The 24297-nt window shown below is 45.9% G+C and overlaps 1 protein-coding gene across 1 annotated transcript in view; it reads left to right on the top strand.

Moving 5' to 3' along the window:
* Positions 1 to 24297, top strand: part of LOC143998664 (interleukin-13 receptor subunit alpha-1-like) — a 172934-nt gene that overhangs the window by 45800 nt on the left and 102837 nt on the right. The window contains exons 5-6 of the mRNA XM_077493979.1: positions 8156 to 8276; positions 17707 to 17745. Coding sequence (XP_077350105.1) covers positions 8156 to 8276; positions 17707 to 17745 — 160 coding nt within the window. The remainder of the gene's footprint in view (positions 1 to 8155; positions 8277 to 17706; positions 17746 to 24297) is intronic.

Below are 24297 nucleotides of genomic sequence, written 5' to 3'. Positions count from 1 at the left end.
GTTCTGTAAGAGGGGAAGATGGAGGTCTTGTCTTCCTGCTAAGCAGTTATATGTCCTGTGAAACTACATATACATTTCTTCTGTGCAATTGGGGGTAAAATCAAATGTTATTAGGCGATTGTCTCTCCAGCCTAGAGGGAGGCCAAAGGAGGAGTCGCCTTGGTGGTCCCTGGGCAGAAGGAGGAAGTGGGACAGGAAGTCTCCCTCCTAACAGAGCCCTCACTCCCCCCCTAAAAAAATGACATGCCAAATGTGGCATGTAAGGGAGGGGGCGAGGAGTGCTTTAAGGCCACTGGATTGAGCTGATTCTGTGGTCATCACCTCCATCTGGTCTCTGTAATGCAGTATTTTCCTGATTCACTCTTTTCTGTATGAATGAATGACACTCAACCCAAAGACAAAATAACCTAGTAGCATTTCATTTTACACATGTATGTTGTGAGTGTGGTATGGAATCTTAATTAAGATCTCAGTGTTTTATTTCTCAGTGGCTCCAACCTTACGGTAATTTTGTGAACCTAGTTCAGAATATCAATACATACCACAATCCTTTCCTGAGTTTGTTCATTTATGGGGTTTTCTTACTAAGGTATAAATATCTCCCAACAAAATAAGTAAATAATTTGACTTTATTAATTAACGAGTATAGTTTTACAATTTCACACAGAACTAGATTTTCTGGTGATTGATATTTCACACATACATTATCAAATCATCAACACAACAATGAAACCATATATCTAATATTACAATTTAATCAGGGGAGCCCAAATTGGTCTGTTGGAAAAATATGTGCAGTGATCACGCTTTATATTCAAGAACACAATATCCCCTGTCACTCGGGGGAAACAGTCCTCTGAATTTCTCCGGCCAGAAGGAATCCAAAGTATGTCTCACAGAGTCAACAGAAAAATATTGCCAATTTGAAATAAATATTAAAGCAACAGAGCTGCTAAAATTAAATGGGGCAATGGTACTCTCCCTGTGACCACAGAAATTTAAATTGATGTAAACAAGTTTGTCTGAATTCCCCTAAACACAGCTACAATAATACACAGCCTAGACAATCAATTAATGTCAATACGTAAACTATAAAACATCATCCCTACAATGTTGAGAGAAAAGATAAATAGGATTTGTATGATCTGTATCTTACCAACAGCTTAAAAGGGGAAGATGTCCCCCTTTATCTAAGTATATTGAGTGGTTCCAGTCACAAGGTCCAACAAGATGGGGAGTGGTCAAATATCAGCAGCCTTCTTGATCATCTAGGGGTGTATCTGGTGTATGGGTCTATAATCCTTTCTCTATGGCCCTCACAACCTTTACACCATTTGGGACAATAAGCTCATAAAATTATCATAAGCTCAGCCCACAAGGTTTGGCTCATTCTCCATTGGTTGGGAAATTCAAATGATTTACCTGGTATGCTTAGGTAATATCATCTTCAGCCACTCGGTGTGTCTGAGGACAGAACATGAGTTCTAAACGTATTTGTTAAAAGAAAAATATGTTTTCTTTTATAATGGGTATTGATCTATATATTGGGACTATAAATATATGTATATATTGTTTAGTGACCCCCAGCAATTATTACAAAATATAATACATTTAGTATAAATGTGATTAATATCACACACAATGGATATTTATATGGATAAGTGCATGACTCCTGTGTATCCCATGAAAACGTATATGTCTTGGGATGACCCATGTAATATGGGTACTTTCATGTAGATGTGGTTACAGTTTCTATGTCTTTACAACAATGATGGTATCTAAAACACAGTTCTTCATTCATTCTATATTAAAATCTTATATTCTACTTTTAGGATCACATCTATTTACAATACCACATGCATACAGGTTTTCAGTGTTTTCTCACAGCATCTGAAATGAACCTTGAACATTTCAGACACATTTCCATTGTTTACTATTCTGATATTGGTGTCTTATTTGTCCTTTTGGTGAAATAATAACTTGACAGCTCAGTCATTGTCTGAGGGACCGCTTGAGTCAACATTGGGGTTGACTAAGGATATACAGTATCTCACAAAAGTTAGTACACCCCTCACATTTTTGAAAATATTCTATTATATCTTTTCATGTGACAACACTGAAGAAATTACACTTTTCTACAATGTAAAGTAGTGAGTGTAAAGCTCAAATAACAGTGTAAATTTGCTATCCCCTCAAAATAACTCACGCATTAATTAATGTCTAAACTGCTGGCAACAAAAATGAGCACACCCCTAAGTGAAAATGTCAAAATTGGGCCCAAAGTGTCAATATTTTGTGTGGTCACCATTATTTTCCAGCACTGCTTTAACCCTCTTGGACATGGACTTCACCAGAGCTTCACTGGTTGCCACTGGAGTCCTCTTCCACTCCTTCATGACGATATGACGGAGCTGGTGCAAGTTAGAGACCTTGCGCTCCTCCACCTACTGTTTGAGGATGCCCAACAGATGCTCAAATAGGTTTAGGTCTGGAGAAATGCTTGGCCAGTCCATCCCCTTTACCCTCAGCTTCTTTAGCAAGGCAGTGGTCGTTTTGGAGGTGTGTTTGGGGTAGTTATCATGCTGGAATACTGCCCTGCGGGCCCAGCCTTTGAAGGGAGAGGATCATGCTCTGCTTCAGTATGTCACAGCACATGTTGGCATTCATGGTTCCCTCAATGAACTGTAGCTCCCCAGTGTCGGCAGCACACATGCAGCCCCAGACCATGACACTCCCACTACCATGCTTCACTGTAAGCAAGACACACTTGTCTTTGTACTCCTCACCTGGTTGCTGCCACACACGCTTGACACCATCTGAACCAAATAAGTTTATCTTGGTCTCAGACCACAGGACAGGGTTCCAGTAATCCATGTCCTTAGTCCACTTGTCAGAAAACTGTTTGTGGGCTTTTTTGTGCATCATCTTTAGAAGAGGCTTCCTTCTGGGTTGACAGCCATTCCGACCAATTTGAAGCAGCGTGGGGCATATGGTCTGAGCACTGACAGGCTGATCTCTTACCCCTTCAACCTCTGCAGCTATGCTGGCAGCACTCATACGTCTATTTCTCAAAGACAACCTCTGGATATGATGCTGAGCATGTGCACTCAACTTCTTTGGTCGACCATGGCGAGGCCTGTTCTGAGTGGAACCTGTCCTGTTAAACCGCTGTATTGTCTTGGCCACCATGCTGCTGCTCAGTTTCAGGGCCTTGGAAATCTTCCTTTAGCCTAGGCCATCTTTATGTAGAGCAATAATTCTTTTTTTTTCAGATCCTCAGAGCGTTCTTTGCCATGAGGTGCCATGTTGAACTTCCAGTGACCAGTATGATAAAGTGAGAGCGATAACTCCAAATTTAACACACCTGCTCCCCATTCATATCTGAACCCTTGTAACACTAACGAGTCACATTACATAGACATTAAAGAGGAAGTAAACCCCTTCAAACCACTTTGACCTACAGGTAAGCCTAGATTAAGGCTTACCTGTGGGTCCAAGCAATATCTCCTAAACCTATATGGTTTAGGAGATATTTGCCCGAAAATGGGCACCGCTGTCTACGGCGCATGCGCCGTAGACAGCGGCGCGCAGGCGCACTAAATGCAGCAAGTCCAAGAATGGATTTGCCTAATTTGTCGACTCCCGTGCGCATGCGCGGGAGTGACGTCATCGCGGCTTCGCCGAATGGCAGCGGCGGAGCTGCGAGACGCGACTCCCGTGCGCATGCGCGGGAGTGACGTCATCGCGGCTTCGCCGCTGTCATTGGTCGGAGCTGTGAGACGCCACCAGCAAGATGGATGCGGCGGACTACAGGGATCAGCGGCGACTTCGCTGGCTCCTGTGTCAGGTAAGTGACACATAATGAGCTACTATGCGATGCATAGTAGTCCATTATGCTTTACCTTTGCAGGGAAAAAAAGAGGAAGTAAACCCATCAGGGTTTACTTCCTCTTTAATGGCTGTGTGCTGAGTTATTTTGAGGGGACAGCAAATTTACACTTTTATACATGCTGTACACTCACTACTTTACATTGTAGCAAAGTGTAATTTCTTCAGTGTTGTCACATAAAAAGATATAATAAAATATTCACAAAAATGTGAGGGGTGTACTCACTTGTGAGATACTGTCATTTGACCCTTGAAAACAATGGGGTTATTTACTCACTCTATTTTCATTAATCGAAGGCTTTGTGACTTGGCTTTGGAAATACAAATTTTGTCCCTTGTCAGCTGGTTTCATGTAAGATGACATTAGTGTTCATGTTTACTCAGCTTCAATACAGGATTCTGTTTCTTGATTTTAGCCTTCCAATGGGTCATACAACTTCATCAACTATTTCTATTGGGAGGGGAAGTGCTCTCTTGAAGCACGGACTCAGTTTAACCAGCTCCCTACCGCTGTATTGTAAAATGACGGCGGCAGGAACTATTCCTCCCTCCAGGTGGGCGTCATGTGACGTCCTCTGCTTCCTGGCATTGTGGAGAGCACGCGTGCGTGCATGCTCGCCGCATCGATGGGGACCCAGTGCACGTGCCCAGCAACCGCGATGTCCGCTGGGCACCCGCGATTGCCCAGTAACAGAGCCGTGACGTGGATCTGTGTGTGTAAACACACAGATCCATGTCCTGTCAAGTCCTGTCAAGGGAGAGGAGAACTGATCAGATGTTCCTTGTACAGAGGAACACTGATTGGTCTCCTCTCCTCACCATTCCCTTCCACCCACAGTTAGATTCACTCCCTAGGACACACATTTAACCCCTGCAGCAATCCCTAGTGTTAACCCCTTCCCTGCCAGTCACATTTATACAGTAATCGCTTTATTAATGTGAATGGTCCCAAAATAGTGTCAAAAGTGTCCGATCTGTCTGCCGCAATGTCACAGTCATGATAAAAATCGCAGATCGCCGCCATTTTCCCCCATTTTGTAGACGCTATAACTTTTGCGCAAACCAATCAATATACGCTTATTGGGATTTTTTTTACCCAAAAATATGTAGAAGAATACATATCGGCCTAAAACATTTTTTTTTTTTTAAATGGGATATTTACTATAGCAAAAATTCATAAATATTGTGTTTCTTTTTTAAAAATGTACGCTCCTTTTTTGTTCATAGAGCAAAAAATAAAAAAAACAGAGGTGATCAAATACCAAAATTTAATTTGGGTACAACGTTGCATGACTGCGCAATTGTCATTCAAAGTGTGACAGCGCTGAAAGCTGAAAATTGGCCTGGGCAGTGGGCAGGAAGGGGGTGAAAATGCCCTGTATGGAAGTGGTTAAAGTCTAAATGAAAAAATATGCTATTTTGATGTGTCTCTGCCATGACATGTAGCACCCTCTACCTTAGGTAGGTGCTAGAGTAGTGTTTGTGTTTTTACTGCCAGTCCAGGTACATTTAGGCAGGCCTAGCTGTGAGCTAGGCCTGTTTGTTTTTGCTCTGGGGGTAGGGAAGTGGTTTAGTGTAGCAGCAAGTGATTGGCATGTGCTTCAGCTCTCTGGTGCCTCCTCTGTTTCCAGTGAGAGGGTTCTGGAAAAGAGGCGGGGCAAGGGGTTGGACTGACATAGGGTGTATTTGGGAGCCCTGACCAATCCCCAACTAGGATTGGTAGGGGGCAGGCCTCCTATATATACCCATGGTCAACCTGTTGTGGGAGAAGTTGTCGTGTGGAAGAACTGAATTATGGCATGTTAGGCTGTGGTGGCCCTTGGGGGACCTCCTTTCTGGGGGGATGACCTCAGGCCTGGAGCTCGGGAACTGGGAGGGAGCCTCTCTTTACACAGTCATTGAGAGGTGTCCTGGAACAGAAGCAGGAAGGAGACAACAGGGAGCATGGCCAGGAAAGTCATTCAGGAGGGATCCATGGCAGGTCAGTGAGTGAGAAGCACAGTGGGAAGCTCTGTGAGATACATGCTAGGATTTGGATGTGAAGCCAGAGGAAGAGACTGCGGTGTTGTTGAAGTCAAGTCGTTGAAGCCAGGAAGGTTGGCAGTATTTGCACGGAACTTGCTGGGATCAGTAGTCTACCAAGTATCAGTTAGCACAACTATCCTTTTCATCTAAAATGGTTGCTACCACAGAGGGGACTGCAGACCCTTGCCTGCAAATGGCTACCAGGAAAATGTGAGGACTTATTCAAAGTGAGGCCTAGCCATGTGCTAACGGTGACAGGAATCTAGAATTTGAGGAAAGCAAGTGATCTCAAGTAGTGTGCTGGAGGCAGGCCTGGACTGGGACAAAAAATAGGCCTGGGCATTTTAAACTGGGCAGCCCAATCCCTGGGGGGAATAGGGTGGAGATGTGGGGCAGGCGTTCATGCAGGGGTGGTTGGTGACCAGATATTCATTCCGAGAGACATCCCAATACAGCAAGGAGACATCTCCATATATCAAAGAGACATCCCCAATCCAGCAAAGAAATGGCCCCAGATGAGCAAATGAGTGAGTGACTTGTATAGTGCTACCTATGCAAACTGAATCTCCTCAGGGTGCTTTCTTGCCACCAGAGTCCATCTGTGGCTTTGCGTGGTCCTTTTCCCTGTAAGGTCCCGACATGCTTACAAACACATACAACATTGACATACACATATTAAGGCCAATTTTTTTAGACAAGGTCTAATTAACCTACCAGCATGTCTTTAGGAGTGTGGGAGGAAACCAGAGTACCTGGAGGAAACCCACGCAGGCACAGGGAGAACATGCAAACTCCACGCAGCTGGTGCCTTGGTTGGGATTTGAACCAGCGACCCTATTGCTGCTAGGTGAAAGTGCTAACCACTATACCACTGTGCTGCCCCACGAGCAAAGAGACAGCCCCAGTCCAGCAAAGAGACGGCCCCAGTCCAGCAAAGAGACGGCCCCAGTCCAGCAAAGAGACGGCCCCAGTCCAGCAAAGAGACGGCCCCAGTCCAGCAAAGAGACGTCCCCAGTCCAGCAAAGAGACGACCCCAGTCCAGCAAAGAGACGACCCCAGTCCAGCAAAGAGACGACCCCAGTCCAGCAAAGAGACGGCCTCAAACCAGCAAAGAGACGGCCTCAAACCAGCAAATAGACAGCCCCAGACCAGCAAATAGACAGCCCCAGACCAGCAAATAGACAGCCCCAGACCAGCAAATAGACAGCCCCAGACCAGCAAATAGACAGCCCCAGACCAGTACATAGACAGCCCCAGACCAGTACATAGACAGCCCCAGACCAGTACACAGACAGCCCCAGACCAGTACACAGACAGCCCCAGACCAATAAGTAGACAGACCCAGACCAGTAAGTAGACAGCCCCATACCAGTAAATAGACAGCCCCAATCCACTCCCTTTCGCCAGCACTACAGAGCAGGACTTTGGATGTAACTCACTGGAACATGTTAGGGTTTTTTTTTCACTGTGCTCACCTTCCTGTGAAGCTATTGCAGTGTCCCGGCCGATGTTAGGAGAGAGGCTGCCGCTGTCTCCTTGAGTGCAGCTATACCTCCAGCGCGGCCGGCCCACGAGGTGTCTGTCCCCTGCAGGCACTTCCTGCATGTCACAGGAGCCTTCTCTCCTGCCTACTTCTGCACCTCATAAGTGTGCTGGCGCTGGCCCTGCTTTAGCAATGCCCCTATAGTGGGAGGTGAGCGGCGGCCATGGTCTGTGTTAACCCCATGCAGACCTCGGTCGCCGCTTACCTCCCACTGGGTGGCCCAGTCATCAAGAGGCCGCTCTTCCTAAAACATGCAACACCCTGCTGCCCCCCAGGCTCCATCTGAAAATGGATGTCTCACCAAGCAGGGTGATGTGTGGGTGCTCAAATACGCAGAAACCCCACGGGGGAACTGCTACACACATTTGCACAGAACAAATGTAGTTTCACTGGACAAATGGCTCTTAAAATTGTAATAAATACACCCCAAAGAGATTTAAACACTCAGGTATCCATAAACAGGAAACCCTTTAAAACACACTGAGATTTCCAGAATTCCAAAATTACTCACAGTGATGCACGTCTACTCCTTAGGCCTTGAGAGTATTTTATAAATGAAAGCTTTGCATTTATTCTCTATACATTTATACTAAGAAAAGGATGTTTGAAATAAGGAAGATGAGATGAAGCCACTGTACTGTATATCAGTATTTTTCCCATTTGGGTTCTGTTATTTTACTAACTTAATTTCATTGACAGGTGAAGGAAACACCTCAGTGAGAAATTTAAGTTGCGTTTGGTATTATCTGGAGCATGTCAATTGCACATGGCAGCCTGCTAAAGTCGTTCCAGCCAATGTTAACTACAGCTTGCATTACTGGTTGGTACAAAGTAAAAATATATAACTAGGTGACAAGAATATAGTAAATAAATTACCTATAAATAATAAAAATGTACATAATATATATTAAATATAAATATATATATATATATATATATATATATATATATATATATATATATATACATATATATTATTCTGACTCCGATTGTTGTGAAGCGATCTATCCCTTGTGAGACCTCTATGCCTGGCCTATATAAGCAGATATAATCACTGAGGACAATCCTCATCAGATAGCTTGAACTCACCAATACCGATTTCCATCCACAGATGCTTTATTCTGATCATCAGATTACAGCAGATGACAGGATACAAACAGATGAACATGTTGTGTTACTGTGCGGTCAAAAGATGATATTGTCTGTAGCTTACAATATAGAATGCATGTGCTCTGCTACATGAGGCTTGTTATTCCATTGATGACACAGGAAGTACAAAACACAGGAAGAAGGGTGGAGCATTACATGCAAAGGAAGTATGTCATAAAATAAGGGGAAATAACTTCAGAACACAAATGCATTACCACAAAAGGTCACTAGATGGCAGCATGTTAACTAAACTTAACCGTCCATAGAAAATGGTTAGGAAAACAATATATATATATATAAATTCTATACCCCGTTGGGCAGGACACTCCCCTTCTGGCATGGTAAATCCCACTATATAAATCAGAACGGTAATGATGCAACTGCAAATAACAACAGTGTAATTTGCTGGATGTCTTGAAGACCTGAAAGACAAAAAAGAACATGCAATAAACAATAACTCTTAATTTAAAGCTTTAAGATATATCAATTAAAGTTCAAGACACTTTCTTCTTGAAATCACGGGTAGGATCCAGCAGCGTAGGCAAATATGTTCATTCTCCAAAGGGTAAGAGCAAAATAAGTTCTGTGATAGGTCTGATGAAAGTCTTTACAGTCCCTTGTCTTGAAACCTTCACCTCCACTTTGCGTACTTTACCTTCATCACTAGGAATGCTCTTTACAATAAGTCCCATGGGCCAGTCGATCCTTTCAGCTTGCTGGTCCTTAAGCAGAACAAGATCTCCAACCTGTATGTCAGGGTTCAGCCATTGCTGTTTCCTGCGTCCTTGTAGAGTAGAAAGATACTCCATCATCCAACGATTCCAGAAGCAGTTGGTGAGCTGTTGTACTCGTTTCCACTGATCATAACACAGGTTTCCTGCTTTAAAGTTTCCAGGTGGAACAGGAACAGACCCAAGCTTCTGGGTAAGAAGAGTAGCTGCATCTTTGTCAGGTTCTAGAAGACTGAAGACATCAGTAGTGGTTTCTTTTAGATGATCCAGCAGGAATTCAGGCCCTGTTAACCAAGAAGAATTTGCAAAGACACTTGCAGACACTGGCCTGGTGATATGATCTGCAGGGTTAATTTCAGATGAAACATAATGCCATTGTTCAGGTTTAGATGATTTCCTGATTCTCGCTACACGGTTGCTGACATTAGACATAGAAACATTTAGTCTGGTTGTATATGTAGCCCAGAACAACTTTGCTGTCTGTGTAGAATCTGACATCTATCCTAGCCTGGGAATTGTGTGTTCAGGCTTAGGTGCTAACTTAGCTTTCCCAAACAGAAACCCTATGTGGGCTTGATTAGAAGAATCTCTTACCTTGAGGTAAGCGACAGCTGCTCTGGCCTCAGTAGATCTTTCCTCTGACTTGTGGCAAGGGAGGCAGAAGTGTAGCAGCGTGGTATATGGATTCCATCTAAGGCATGTAGAGATTGTTTCCAGGACTCCTACTTTGAAAGCTGGTTTATTGGTAGTGGAGCATCCCAATCTTTAATAGTCTCTGAGAACTGTCTAAGTAAGTGTAGTGGTGGGCTCCTGAAGAGCACACGCTATGTTTTCAAAATGAAAGCTTTGCCCAAACCACAGTTTGGTTTGGGCCTATTTGACTAAATTTGGCTTCGGTGTCAGTCTGACTAGACTGTGAGATGTTCAGCCTGGCCACAGGGGGAGCTGTCTCTGGTGACAGGTGTAGAACTATGGTCTGGTTAGGCACTTGAATTATCCCCTCTCGGAGATAGGTGAGTGGGAGTGGCCCTCCCGCTGTGCCCTCTGGGAGAGGGTATTTAAGACACGGACATCATGTGGTTCGGGGTTCCAGTCCAGTATGCTGTGCTGAGTGTATGGTCCTGGTCCTCCTGACAGGCCCCAGGAAGGCTATGGACTGGGGTGCGGTTCCGCCGATTTTGATGCCTCGGGGCTGGCTAGCCCAAGGCAGAGGAACTAAGGAAAGATTCTGAGGTGGATGGGTGCTGTCACCTGTCCGTGAGAAACCCAGTGTACTTCGAGCATTCCAGGGGAGGACTCTTTAGAAGAATGGCACGCATGAAGTTGGTTTTTCTTAACAAGAGGCTGGAAGGGCTGAAGTAACTGAAAGAATCCGGTCTTGGGGGATATCGCCAAGTGAGCTGAAAGATCCAGGTATCCTACAAGTGTGCGACAGCTTAGTTTCCCTATGTGTTCTACAACAACGTCAGTGATAAAAGACTTTGTTCCTGAGTAAGCACCTTGTTGGCTGCTAGGCCTTGTGAGTAGACGGACTGTCCAACCTGAGTGCTCATCCAGCTGCGAATGGCTATTCTCTGGATGCAGTCAAAGTAAGCAAGTTCCTTAACGTTTATACACTTTGACATTGAGAGTACCTGAACTTTCCTTTCCAACCCTCTGATCCCAAGTTAAAAAGACTGTTCAATGGTTGACGTTTGCAAATAAAAATCCATTCAACTGGATCTATTGTCAGTCTCAAGTTACCGGGCCATCCCCTAGACGTGTCACAAGGAGAACGAAAGGTAACGGTAAGCCCAAAAATAACCACCGGCTCCTTCAGGGGTTAGTGCTACATAAGGATTTACCTTGTATGGTAATGGGAGCTACGAATCCCAATGGATCATATAGGCTGTCCACCACTGACAGAACACCACGTTTGGTAAATCCCTTGTCTGCAGAGCTGACTTGAAAGCCGAAGGTGTCTTTTAATAAGTCCCACCGTAGGCCCAGACTTTTCTGTACAGATGGTATGTCCATTCCCAGATTCAAGTCTTTAAACCCTGTGGCATGATCACCAGGTTGAAAGGCTTTCATAACAGCAACACTGTTTGAGGCAATCTTGTGCAGTCTGAGGTTAGCCTCGGAAAGCATACCTTGTGTCCTTTGGAGAAGGTCTATGGCTTCTTCGTCTGTAGTTAAAGATTTAAGTCCGTCGTCCACATAGAAGTCTCTCTCAACAAAGTGTCAAGCATCCATACCATACTCCTTTTCTCTGTCAAGGGCGGTCCTTTGTAAACCGTATATTGTAACAGCGGGTGAGGGACTATTTCCGAAAACATGTACCTTCATGCGGCATTCAATCATCTCATTGTCCATGTTGTTTTCACAGTGCCACAGAAACCTTAGGAATTTACGATGGTCTTCACGTACAACGAAGCAATGACACATTTGTTTAATGTCAGCAGTTATGGCAACTGGCTCTCTTCTGAATCTCATAAGTACATTTACAAGGTTGTTGGTTAGGTTTGGACCAATGATGCCCCATACACACCATTGGCGAGATTGACATGTTGCTAGCCCGTCACATGGTATGGACTTAAAGGGGAATCTCTACACTGAATTAAAACGGCGTGGGTTCCCCCAAAGTCCATATCAGACCCTTATCCGAGCACGCAGCCTGGCTGGTCAGGAAAGGGGGTGGGGACTCTATTAGCCTTTAGACAATCCCTGAAAACCCTCCTCTTCAGAGAATCCTATCCTACCCATACCTAACAACTGTATTTTCATTTTCTCCATCAGTTCATCCCCCCACAGTTATCACCTTTGGACCATTCCTTCTAGGCTTTAATGAGCAGGGCCTAAGCCCCTATAACCCCGCACCTTGCATTGCTGGTTAGTGCTGCTAAACCCCTTCTCCAACCCACTTTGCATTGCTGGTCAGTACTATTAACTCCCACCCTCCCTCCAGACAAATGAAGAGAGTGGGATGGATTCAGTCGTTTAGCAAAAGACAACTGGGCATGGCTGACACCATTCAGTCCCCAAAAATGCTGTATGTAATCAACAAAAAACTGGAAAATAGGAACTGCGTGCATTTCAGGCAAAACATTATTTTTCTTGTACTTTCATGGCCTTTAAAGGAATAACGCATAGAATTTGGGCAATTAATGCACATTTCCCTATTGTATAGCTTTTTCTTTTTTTTTTTTTTTTTTGCCCTGACAAGCTTACATCCCAAGAAGGAGGAACAAAGCTCAACCAATGTGTAGTGCTGTAAAGAAGAAAGCAGAATCTGCCTTTGAAATTAGCAAATATGGATATGTCCATGCAGATATACACCGATCATCTATAACATTAAGATTGCTGACAGTTAACCTCCCTGGCGGCATGATTATGTCAGATTTTTGCGTCTGAAAGCGATACATTGTCTTGCATAGAAATTTGGTGTTTTACTGTATATTGTAGGCCTGTAATTCTTATGCTGCGTACACACGTATCAGACTATCCAGCGGACTTAGTCTGGCGGACAAACCGCCGGACTGTCCGCCGGACTTTCCGAACGAGCTACCTGCCCACACACGGCACTTTTGCGGCAGACTAGGTATCAGACTATCCGCCGTACTTTTGAAATGAACGGACTCGCCCACACACACGGAGGAAAGTCCGTTCATTTTGAGCGCGGCTCCAGGTAGCTGGGACCAGCGAAGGAGGCGTAACTTGCCCCGTCACCTGGTATGGACTTAAAGGGGAATCCCTACGCTGAAAAAACGGTGTGGGGGTCACCCCCAGGTCCATATAAGACCCTTATCCAAGCACGCTACCTGGCCGGCCAGGAAATGCTGGAACTGTGACAACATAATGGGCGGGGACATCATCCGGCGATGTCCCTATATAAGTCGCCGCACGCCACGTCCCTGTCATTGTGACCAGCGACAGCGACGAGGCAACAGCTCAAGAAGAGAAGAAGAGAAGAGAAGAACAGAAAGCCAGAAGACAGCGGCGACAGAAGACCGGGCTACCGCTTGTAAAAGAGCTAGAAGAAGGTGTGGTGGCCTGGCAAGAAGAACCGAAGAGGGGGACAAGACCCCCGAAGTTGGAAGAAGAGGGCGGCGGCAAACAAGAAAGCCAGGCTCCTGTAAAAGAGCTAGCAGAAGATAGCGGAGGAGTCCGGCGAGAAGACCCCCGAAGACAGAAGAAGACCCCGGAGCTGTGCAATAAACTATTTTAACCCCTGTGTGTTGTGTTTTTTTTTTTTTTTCACAAGTGAATGGGTAGGGGTACACTGTACCCCATACTCTTTCACATAGGGTGGGGGGCCGGGATCCGGGGGCCCCCTTATTAAAGGGGGCTCACGGATTCTGATAAGCCCCCCGCCCGCAGACCCCGACAACCAATGGCCAGAGTTGTCGGCAAGAGGCCCCTGTCCTCATCAACATGGGGACAAGGTGCTTTGGGGTGGGGGGGCCGCGCGGCCCCCCCTTCCCCAGAGCACCCCTCCATGTTGAGGGCACACGGCCTGGTACGGCTCAGGAGGGGGGCCGCTCGCTCGTCCCCACCCCCTTTCCTGACCGGCCAGGTTGCGTGCTCGGATAAAGGTCTGATATGGACCTAGGGGGGACCCCACGCCGTTTTTTCGGCGTAGGGCTTCCCCTTTAACTCCATACCAGGTGACGGGGCCAGCAACGCCTCCTTCGCTGGTCCCGGCTACCTGGAACCGCGCTCAAAATGAGCGGACTTTTCTCTGTGTGGGAAAAGTCCGTTCATTTCAAAAGTACGGCGGACTAGCACACACACAGCCATATTGTCCACCGGACTGCGAGTCTAGCGGACATATTTTGGTGCAAAACTACTTTCTTAGTCCGCCGGACGTTTGGGTAAAAAAAAGTCAGCCGAAGCCCACACACGGGCGGATTGTCCAGCGGACTTGAGTCCGCCGGACTTTTCCACTGGATTGTTTGATCGTGTGTACGTGGCATAAGACTTCCCCGCAGACTTCTGTACATGAAAAAGAAATGTTAGGAACATGACCTTGTTGCTCCCCGCCATGACTTGAGAAAGGGCTAGAGGTAGGAGGCTGCTGTGAATTGTCTGAGGGTGGGCCCGGGATGCATAGCTGTAACATGTCTGTCGCTACTGCATTCTGTGCACTTGATGCCAACTTTACAGTCTTTAGCAAAATGTCCATAACAAGAACAGCACCTGTAGCATATTCCAAGTTTCTGAAGAATTTCCCTGCGCTCTTGTAATGTTTTTGCCCTAAGCCCGCGACATTTCTTTAGGGGATGAGGCTTCATGTGAATAGGGCACTGACGATTAGGGTCTTTATCTCTGTCACCCGAATCGCTCTGGTGAGCGGGAGAGGATGCAGGTGGTAACATGTCTGTCCTTTTAACAGATATTGCTCTATTAATGTCTTTAGGTTTAGCTGCTATGTTATCATACCTTGATGAAGATGAAGCAGGCAAGTTGGTTTAAATGAAGCTGAAGCTGGGATCATTTCTCATCCAGGCTTGATCACGGATGAACTTGCAAAAATATGCAAATGGAGGAAAAGATATGTTATAGTCTCTTTTGTACCTTGAGCCCTGTTATGCCCATTTCTCTTGCAGGCTGTATGGCAGTTTAGACACCACTGGATTGATACAATGAGCAGTGTCCAGGTAGACATGGGTCTGTCTTTGCCAAGTCCAGCTCCATGAGAAGGTCACTCAGATATTGGAGCTTGTGATAGTCTTTGTTCCCTATTTTTGGGAAGTTTTGCAGTCTCTTGAATAGAGCACTCTCTTTTGCTTCAGAGCTACCATAGACTTGCTCAAGTCTTGCCCATGAAGCAACAAGACCTGCATCTGGGTGGTGGACATGCACTGTTATCAGTCTTTTAACACGATCTGCAGATTCTGGCCCTAGCCAATTAATGAGAAAATCAAGTTTCTCCTTGGTATTAAGGTTGAGATCGGCAATAGCAGCTTTGAAGGTTGATTTCCAGGCCCTGTAACTCCCCGGACAGTCATGAAACCTTGAGAGGGTAGTGTTAATGAGCTCACAGCGTACCATATATCTGGCAAAGTCATTCAAGTCAGGTCTCTCACTCTTCGGTACCAAAATAACTTGTGGAACCCCTTGGGTGTGAAAGTTCCCTGGTGAAGTAGGATGAGGTTTGCCAGCATGAAACAATGTTGCAAGAGCATTTAACTGTGGTGTAATCCCTAAAGCTTGTGCTGGCTGTGGCTTGAGCTGCGGCTTGTCACTGGAAGTCACCTTGTTGTTAGCAAAGGGTGATGTAGTTTGCTGCATATAAGCACTTGTGTTGTAGACTTGAAGAGGCTCAGGCATTTGGAGCTGAGAGGTCTCTGTTTTGAGAGTCAGGACAGTGTTGTTAGTAAGACGTACAGGAGATAACTCTGTATTGTTGCAAACATTATGCTTTAGCACATATTCACTGGTGCGTTCAACTGGGTCTTGCAGTTCTGCTGGGATGAACCAGTCTGAGTTAGCACTTTCTCCCATCACTTGTTCGAGTACTCAGCCTTTCTAGGGCAACTGCTTCCTCTTTTTCCATTTGCAGAATCTTTAATTGGGAATCTGCCTCTGCTTGTTGAGCTTTCATCTCTGCTTCAAGAGTTTTTCTGTGAGCATCCAGCTCTGCTTGACAAGCTTTGCTCTGAGCTTCCATCTCTGCTTGGTGAGCTTTGCTCTGAGCTTCCATCTCTGCTTGGCGAGCTTTGCTCTGAACTTCCATCTCTGCTTGGCAAGTTTTGCTCTGAGCCTCCATCTCTGCTTGGTGATTTACCATCTTTGCATGGCAAGCTGCCCTTTGCGTTTCTAATTCTTCTTAATTTCTGGTAAAGGAGCTTCGCACTTTATTTGCTTCCAGACTTGCACAGACCTCTATTAGTTTGATGCTTAAAATTGAACTTCTGGAGCGAGAGAATCTAGAAGAACGTGCCGTGTACTTGGTTGATGTGGATCTGTGAGATCTGGTCTCCTGCAGTTGAGCAATGCGGAGTTCTGCCTTACATTGGGCATTTTGCACTAAGAGATCCTTTTGTTGGTTTAGTGCATCAGCCCTGGTCAGTTCTGCTGAAGAGTCCTCTATATTACAGTCCTGCAAGAAAGCTGTGTATTTTGCAAACAGCCGCTGGTAGCGTTTGTATGCAGCAGAATAGCGATCTATAGAGTCTCTTAGTTCAGCTGGTCGATCATTCACGTGTGACAAAACTGACATGCAGTGTGACGTTCTGTCCCATAAGTCTGACAGATTGCTGGAGAACTCATCTCTATTGGTTTCATAGTTTTCTCTGAGTTTCTGTGCTGGTTTTATTGTATGTTTGGGTCTTGCACTCTGTTCGGCAATATCTGCAGAATCTGCTCCCTGTACATCTGCGGGTTCAGAGGCATGATGAATCTGCGTTGGTTCAGCCACAAAGGGGTGCTCAGAGTCTTGTCTAGACATTTTTCATGTTTTTGCAAGAAATGGTACTGTCTCTTTAAGAAGACGAACAGCAGCTTAGACAGATGGGGTAACACAGTTCAATGTAGAGAAACAGTTTTCAACATTCACATGAGGTGCAGTAAACTCGTGCGACCATATGCTTCACAAGATGGTGGATGGCACTGAGCTTGATTGCAGATCAGGCGCACACATATACACAGCATGCTGTGGGAATTCTTTACATCTTTTGACTATTCTAACTCCGATTGTTGTGAATCAATCTATCCCTTGTGAGACCTCTATGCCTGGCCTATATAAGCAGATATATTTACTAAGGACAATCCTCATCAGATAGCTTGAACTCACCAATACCGATTTCCATCCACAGATGCTTTATTCTGATCATCAGATTACAGCAGATGACAGGATACAAATAGATGAACAGGTTGTGGTATTGTGCGGTCAAAAGATGATATTGTCTGTAGCTTACAATGTAGAATACATGTGCTCTGCTACATGAGGCTTGTTACTCCATTGATGGCACAGAAAGTACAAAACACAGGAAGAAGGGTGGAGCATTACATGCAAAGGAAGTATGTCATAACATAAGGGGAAATAAATTGAGAACACAAATGCATTACCACAAAAGGTCACTAGATGGCAGCATGTGAACTAAACTTAAACGTCCATAGAAAATGGTTAGGAAAATAATATATATATATATATATATATATATATATATATATATATATATATATATATATATATATATATATATATATATATATATATATATATATATATATATATATATAGATTGTATGCCCCGTCACATACATAGTATTTGAAGGGATTATGCACAATATTTAAAATGTGTTTTATTTACCCGACATAGCTAAAATTAGGCACAATTCTTGATATACCCTTTAAAAATATATTTTCTTTCTTATGTTATGCAGGGCGAAGGGTAAAAACACACACTACAATGGTCCAGCAGAGTAAGTTATGTTGCAAGTGCATGTCTACAAGCATATCTGTCTAAATAAGGCTACATGTGATACTCAAGTCCTATCTGGATTATTCTCCATTAAATAAACTATAGTGGTCCTGTACATCTTTTCTTTATTATGTCAGGCCTTAATATAATGTGCATAAAACTTGTTTTTAGTTGAGTAAATATGAAATGTTGCATGTGATTATTGTGCCGTCTTTTACTCAGCAGGCAGATAGAGCTATAGGCTTCTTTCATTGCTCTCTCCATCTACCCTATGTTGAAAAAGCCAGTATAGAGAACAGTAGGTGAAGATGACATTTGCACACACATCCGAATGACCAGTTGAGGGAATCATTCCTTATCAGAGGGCTCAGTCCTAGGCTTCGAGAACAGCGAGTCCACAAGCAAGCTTACTGTTGAACTTTCTTTAGTAACCCATAGTACTTTGAGATTCCTTTGTCATAAATTAATAAAAAATAAAATAAAAAAAAAGATTGGATATGTATTGTAATAAAATATACAAAACAGTTTAAAAAAAAAAACTTCTAAAAATGCTAAAACCTAATTGCACAAAATTCATTATAGAGCTCCTTTAAAGAGGACGTAAACCCTGATGGGTTTACTTCCTCTTTGTCTCCCTGCAAAGGTAAAGAATAATGGGCTACTATGCATCGCATAGTAGCCCATTAAGTGTCACTTACCTGACACAGGAGCCAGCGATGTCCCCTGTAGTCCGGAGCGTCCATCTTTTGGTATCGCTGCTCCGGCCACTCACAGCGCCGGAGCAGCAATGATGCCACTCCTACGCATGCGCACGGGAGCTGCCACTAACGGCATATCGCCGTTAGCAGCGGCATGCCGCTAACGACGATAGGGCGCCTGCGCGCCGCTGTCTACGGCGCATGCGCCGTAGACAGCTGTCACTGTCTTTTAGTATATATCTCCTAAATCGTGTAGGTTTAGCAGATATTTCTTGGACCTACAGGTAAACCTTAATCTAGGCTTACCTGTAGGTCAAAGTGGTTTGTAAGGGTTTACAACCACTTTACCACTTTAGTGAACAGAGTTCATTGAAGCCTAGATGTCCAGGGTAAATTTAGCATCATCAGTGTTTATCAGCTACTTCTGTCACTAAATTGCTCTCCTAAATAATTTTTACATTTTGTATACATACACGAAATTACCAAAAGTATTTGGATGCCTGCCTTTCCACATACATGAGCGTTAATGGCATTCCAGTCTTAGCCCATAGAGTTCAATATTGAACCCTACGGACTAACTAGTTTGGGGTGGAGGAATTTGACTGGCCTGCACAGAGTCCTGATGTCAGCCTGATAGAAAACCTTTGCAATGAATTAGTGCACAGACTGCGAGCCAGCACTTCTCATCCAAAATCAGTGCCTGACTTCACAAATGCGCTTCTGGAAGAATGGTCAAACATTCCCCTAGACACATTCCTAAACCTTGTAGACAGCCTTCCCAGAAGAGTTGAAGCTGTTATAACTGCAATGGGTGGGCCAACTTAATATTGAATCCTACGGACTAAGACTGGAATGCCATTAAAGTTCATGTGTGTGTAAAAGCATGTGTCTCAATACATTTGGTAATATAGTGTACGTCTGTAGCTTCTATTTAGTACACTGTTTTTCTTATTTGTGTTCTTGATTGGTTGACAAATGAAGAAAAGGAATATAAAAGATACTTAAAATAACTTTTTTTTTTAACTAATGTATTTTTCTTTTAGTACAGTTATCATAGCTTACAATGATAGTATTCATCCGACACATCTTTAGTAGGGATGAGCTTGGTGTTCGAGTTGAACGCATGTTCGACTCGAACACCGGCTGTTTGCCCGTTTGGTGAAGCCAGAACTCTGTGGGCCGTTCGCGCCAAATTCGTATTTGGCGCTCACGGCCCACAATGCACTGTGCCATCGCAGTGCATTGCTGGCTCATGATTGGCCAAGCATGCACTGTGACCCCACATGCTTGTCTAATCACAGGGCTGGCAGTGAGGAGAGCCATAATTGGCCACAGGCAGGATGCTCAGGGGGTTTAGTACACGCCCCACACTATATGAGGCTGCCAGTGAGGTGACCTTGTGTAGTGTGTTCCCGCGTCTGCAGGAGTTAGTGGGTGTTGTGTGCCTCCATCGCAGTATACACCAGTATCTACCCTTTATTGCTGTTGTTCTCTAATGTAGCCATCTGCAGGAGTTAGTGGGTGTTGGTTGCCTCCAGTGCAGTATACACCCGTATATGTACCCTTTATTGCTGTTGTTCTCTAATATAGCCATCTGCAGGAGTTAGTGGGTGTTGTGTGCCTCCAGCGCAGTATACACCTGTATCTACCCTTTATTGCTGTTGTTCTCTAATACAGCCATCTGCAGGAGTTAGTGGGTGTTGTGTGCCTCCAGCACAGTATACACCTGTATCTACCCTTTATTGCTGTTCTCTAGCCATCTGCAGGAGTTAGTGGGTGTTGTGTGCCTCCAGCGAATTATACACCTGTACCTATCCTTTATTGCTGTTCTCTAATAGAGCCATCTGCAGGAGTTAGTGGGTGTTGTGTGCCTCCAGCACAGCACAATATACAGCTGTATCTACCCTTTATTGCTGGTGTTCTCTAATACAGCCATCTGCAAGAGTAAGTGGGTGTTGTGTGCCTCCAGCACAGCACAGTATACACCTGTATCTACCCTTTATTGCTGGTGTTCTATCATACAGGCATCTGTAGGAGTTAGTGGGCGTTGTGTGCCTCCAGCACAATATACACTACCCAATTGCTGGTTTTCCCATCTCCCTGCAGGCCATTACTATGTCTGGAAGGCTAACAAGGAGAGGCAGACAGTCACGAGCCAATAAAAGAGGGCAAGCAGGCTCTGTGTCTAGAGACAACAGTGCTGGTCGTGGATGCGGTGCATTGTTATCAGCACGTGCCCATGAGACACGCTTGTCCTTATTTTCGGCAGCTGGATGTGTTGAGCCAGATAATGCCGAAGACTTGTTAGAGTGGATGACCAAGCCCTCTTCATCCTCCTCATCCTCTCTCACGCTCAGGGTACTAGCAAAGCAGCTGCCAATACATCCTTTTCCCTCGTCTCAATGTCACCATCAGTCACTCCTTCCCTAGACCCACCATGTCCTCCTAAGGAGTCCCCCGAACTGTTTTAGCACAGTGTTGGTTACATGCTCCAGGAGGATGCCCAGTGTTTTGAAGGCTCTGATGATGATATTCAGCTAGAGGAAGGCAGTAGCGTGAGCACAGAGAGAGGGGATGCTCAAGAAGCACAGCAATCTGGCAGTCATGTTCCACCAGCTGCAGCATACTGCCAGGTTTGCTCCAGTGAGGAGGAGGAGGCCCATCTCCAACGAGGCAGGATGCCCTCCGGGGGCCTGCTTAGGGGCAGCACACCGACTGAATCACAAAGTAGAGCTCCGCCTGTGCAGGGCGCTGCCTCTGCATGTTATTCCAAAAGTTCTTTGGTGTGGGTCTTTTTTGAGACGAGTGCATCAGATCACACCACTGCTATTTGCAGCATATGTCTCAAGCGTATCTCGCGTGGCCAAAACATTAGCCGCTTGGGCACCACATGCTTGAGCAGACATATGTTGACCTGCCATGCAACTCGTTGGCAAGCGTACCTTAAAGACCCACACCAGAGAACAAAGCAGACCTCTCCTTGCTCCTCATCAGCTGGGATCTCCAACCCCACTAGACCTTCAGTCCTCTCTGAAACCTGCACTGAGAGGAATGAAGGTGTAGAATTAGGTGTGTCACAGCCAAGTACTTGCGGGCACTCTGCTAGCAGTGCACCCTTGTCCGATTGTAGCAGGCAAATTTCCCTGCCTCAGCTGCTGGAGCGTCGAAAGAAGTTCGCTCTCAGCCATCCACATGCTCAGCGGTTGAATGCTAGCTTGGCTAAATTGCTAGCACTTCAACTGCTACCTTTTCAGTTGGTAGACTCGGCCTCCTTCTGTGAGTTTGTGCAATGTGCGGTTCCTCAGTGGCAGGTCCCCAAACACCACTTTTTCTCACGGAAGGCGATTCCGGCTCTCTACCGGCATGTGAAAGGCAATGTCCTTGCCTTGCTGGACAGGGCGGTCCGAGGTAAGGTGCATATTACTGCTGACTCATGGTCCAGCAGGCATGGACAAGGATGTTACCTATCTTTCACGGCCCATTAGGTCACTCTTCTGGCAGCTGGGAAGGATGCAGGACAAGGTGCAGTAGTGTTGGAGGTTGTTCCGCCACCACGCCTCCAAAATGCTACTACTGGTTGTGACACACCTCTCTCCTCCACCCCCTCCTCTTATTCTTCCTCCATGGCCTCTTCCAGTGCTCTGTCCTCAGAACCAGCGGTGCGTTCAAGGGGCTACGCAAGTACGCAGGCAAAACGATGCCATGCTGTGCTTGTTTGGGGGACAGGAGCCACACTGGGGCAGATATTTTGTCAGCTCTGCAGGGGCAGGCCGAGAGGTGGTTGATGCCATGCCAGCTTAAGCCAGGAATGGTGGTTTGCGACAATGGCACCAACCTCCTCTCCGCCCTCCGACATGGACAACTGACCCATGTGCCCTGTGTGGCTCACGTCCTTAACCTGATGGTGCAGCGGTTCTTGGGCAGGTACCCGGGCTTACGGGATGTCCTGAAGCAGGCCAGTAAAGTCTGTGTGCATTTCGGCTGATCATTTAAGGCCCATGCTCGGCTGGCTGAGCTCCAAAAGGAGTTGAACTTGCCCAAGAACCGCCTTATATGTGACATGCCCACCAGGTGGAACTCAACGTTGGCCATGCTGCAGCGGCTACACACGCAGCAGAGGGCCATCAATGAGTACCTGTGCGACTACGGCACCAGGACAGGGTCAGGGGAGCTCAGTTTTTTTCTCACCACACCAGTGGGGCATGATCAGGGATGCATGCACTGTCCTGTCACCGTTTGAGGAGGCCACAAGGATGGTGAGCAGTGACAGTGCATGCATCAGTGACACTGTACCTCTTGTCCACTTGCCCACCTATTGGAGCATACGCTGCGTGGAATAATGGACAGGGCACTTGAGGCAGAACAGAGGCAGGAAGAGGAGGACTTCCTTGCCTCTCAAGGCCCCTGTGACGGATCTCGGATACCACTGCTGGGCATCTCCGCCAGACCTTTGTCTCCTGTCCTCCAAACACACCCGCAGCCTGCAGATTCACTATAACCAGCCCTTAACCGCTCAATCACGAGACAAGCCACACAGGTGTTGAGGGTTAAACATCCAGAGCATAAACTGTTTATCAAGTTTCAAAAATACACTTTAAACACAGTTAGGGGCACTCCCCTTAGCCTTGTCATAGAGGGGGTAGGGGACAAGGAAGAACCAATGGAAACTCAACACTTGTATATTCAAACAACTACAGTTGAAACACAAAGGGATTATGATAAGCAGGCAGCCCCTCCTTACACATCCCCTGCTGGGATGTGTCTCCAGTCCAGACCTTTTGTCTACATGCCATGACCCAACACAATTAAACACAGCAACAAGGGGGGGGGAGAAGGGATGTAGCATTACATTATCTCAGTACCATTTGTATATGTCTTTATCAGCTAAAAGTACATTGTGGAATAAAAGTATATATTTGACCAAGATGGCCAATAGGTTTATATAGCCAGGAACGACTCCACAAGCCAAGCTACAGATCCCGCGTTCACCCGGTTCCGATGAACAAACCGACACAAATGTCTGGAGGTGGCATCTTCTCCAGGTGGTGGGAGATGGCAAATAGCCCTCCAAATATCATGTTCTCTGCTGGGCCATAGTCGGTGGGTAGGAGGTGAGCCCACAGCCCCTTCCAAAACACACAGTGACAGTGGGTTCTGTCACAGCCCCCTTTATCCAGACAGTGTTCCTGCTGTCCCACCCATCACACAGGAAGAGGAGGAGGAGGAGGATTGTGTCAGCATGGAGGTGGAGCCTGGCACTCAGCAGCAGCAGCAGCAGCAGCAGCAGTCTTGTAGGGATGATTTACAGTCCCAAGAAACCCGTGGACTTCTACGTGGCTGGGAGGAGGTGGCTGCGGATCATGTTGTCCTTAGTGACCCAGAGGACTACGGACCGAATGCCTCAGCTAACCTATGCTGCATGGCCTCCCTGATCCTGCAAAGCCTGCGGAAGGATCCTCGTATTCTTAGGATCAAGGAGAGGGATCATTGCTGGCTGGCCACTCTCCTTGATCCACGGTACAAGGGCAAGGTTGCGGACCTTATCTTGCAGTCGCAGAGGGAGCAGAGGATATCTCCGGTAGGCCTTGCAGAAAGGTCTGTGCAACGCGTTCACAGAGACTGGGAGGTTACAAACTCCTGGTCCTGGACAACATGCTGAGGCATCGGTCAGAAGGAGCGGTGGAGAAGATGGCCGTCTGACCGATGTGTTCAGACAATTTTTTAGTCCGCAGCCCCAAGGTATGATAGTTTCCAGCAACCATCGCCAGCGTCTGATTTACATGGTGCAGGAATACCTAGGGGCAAGGTCAGACTTGGACACCTTTCCCACCGAAAAATTCTCTGGCTTACTGGGT

The sequence above is a fragment of the Lithobates pipiens genome, unplaced genomic scaffold (genome assembly GCF_037356315.1).
Source record: "Lithobates pipiens isolate NorthernLeopardFrog02 unplaced genomic scaffold, aLitPip1_a1.2 Scaffold_1, whole genome shotgun sequence".
Lineage (NCBI taxonomy): Eukaryota > Metazoa > Chordata > Amphibia > Anura > Ranidae > Lithobates > Lithobates pipiens.
The sequence above is the reverse complement of the archived record's forward strand: the minus strand, read 5'-3'. Positions and strand labels throughout refer to the sequence as shown.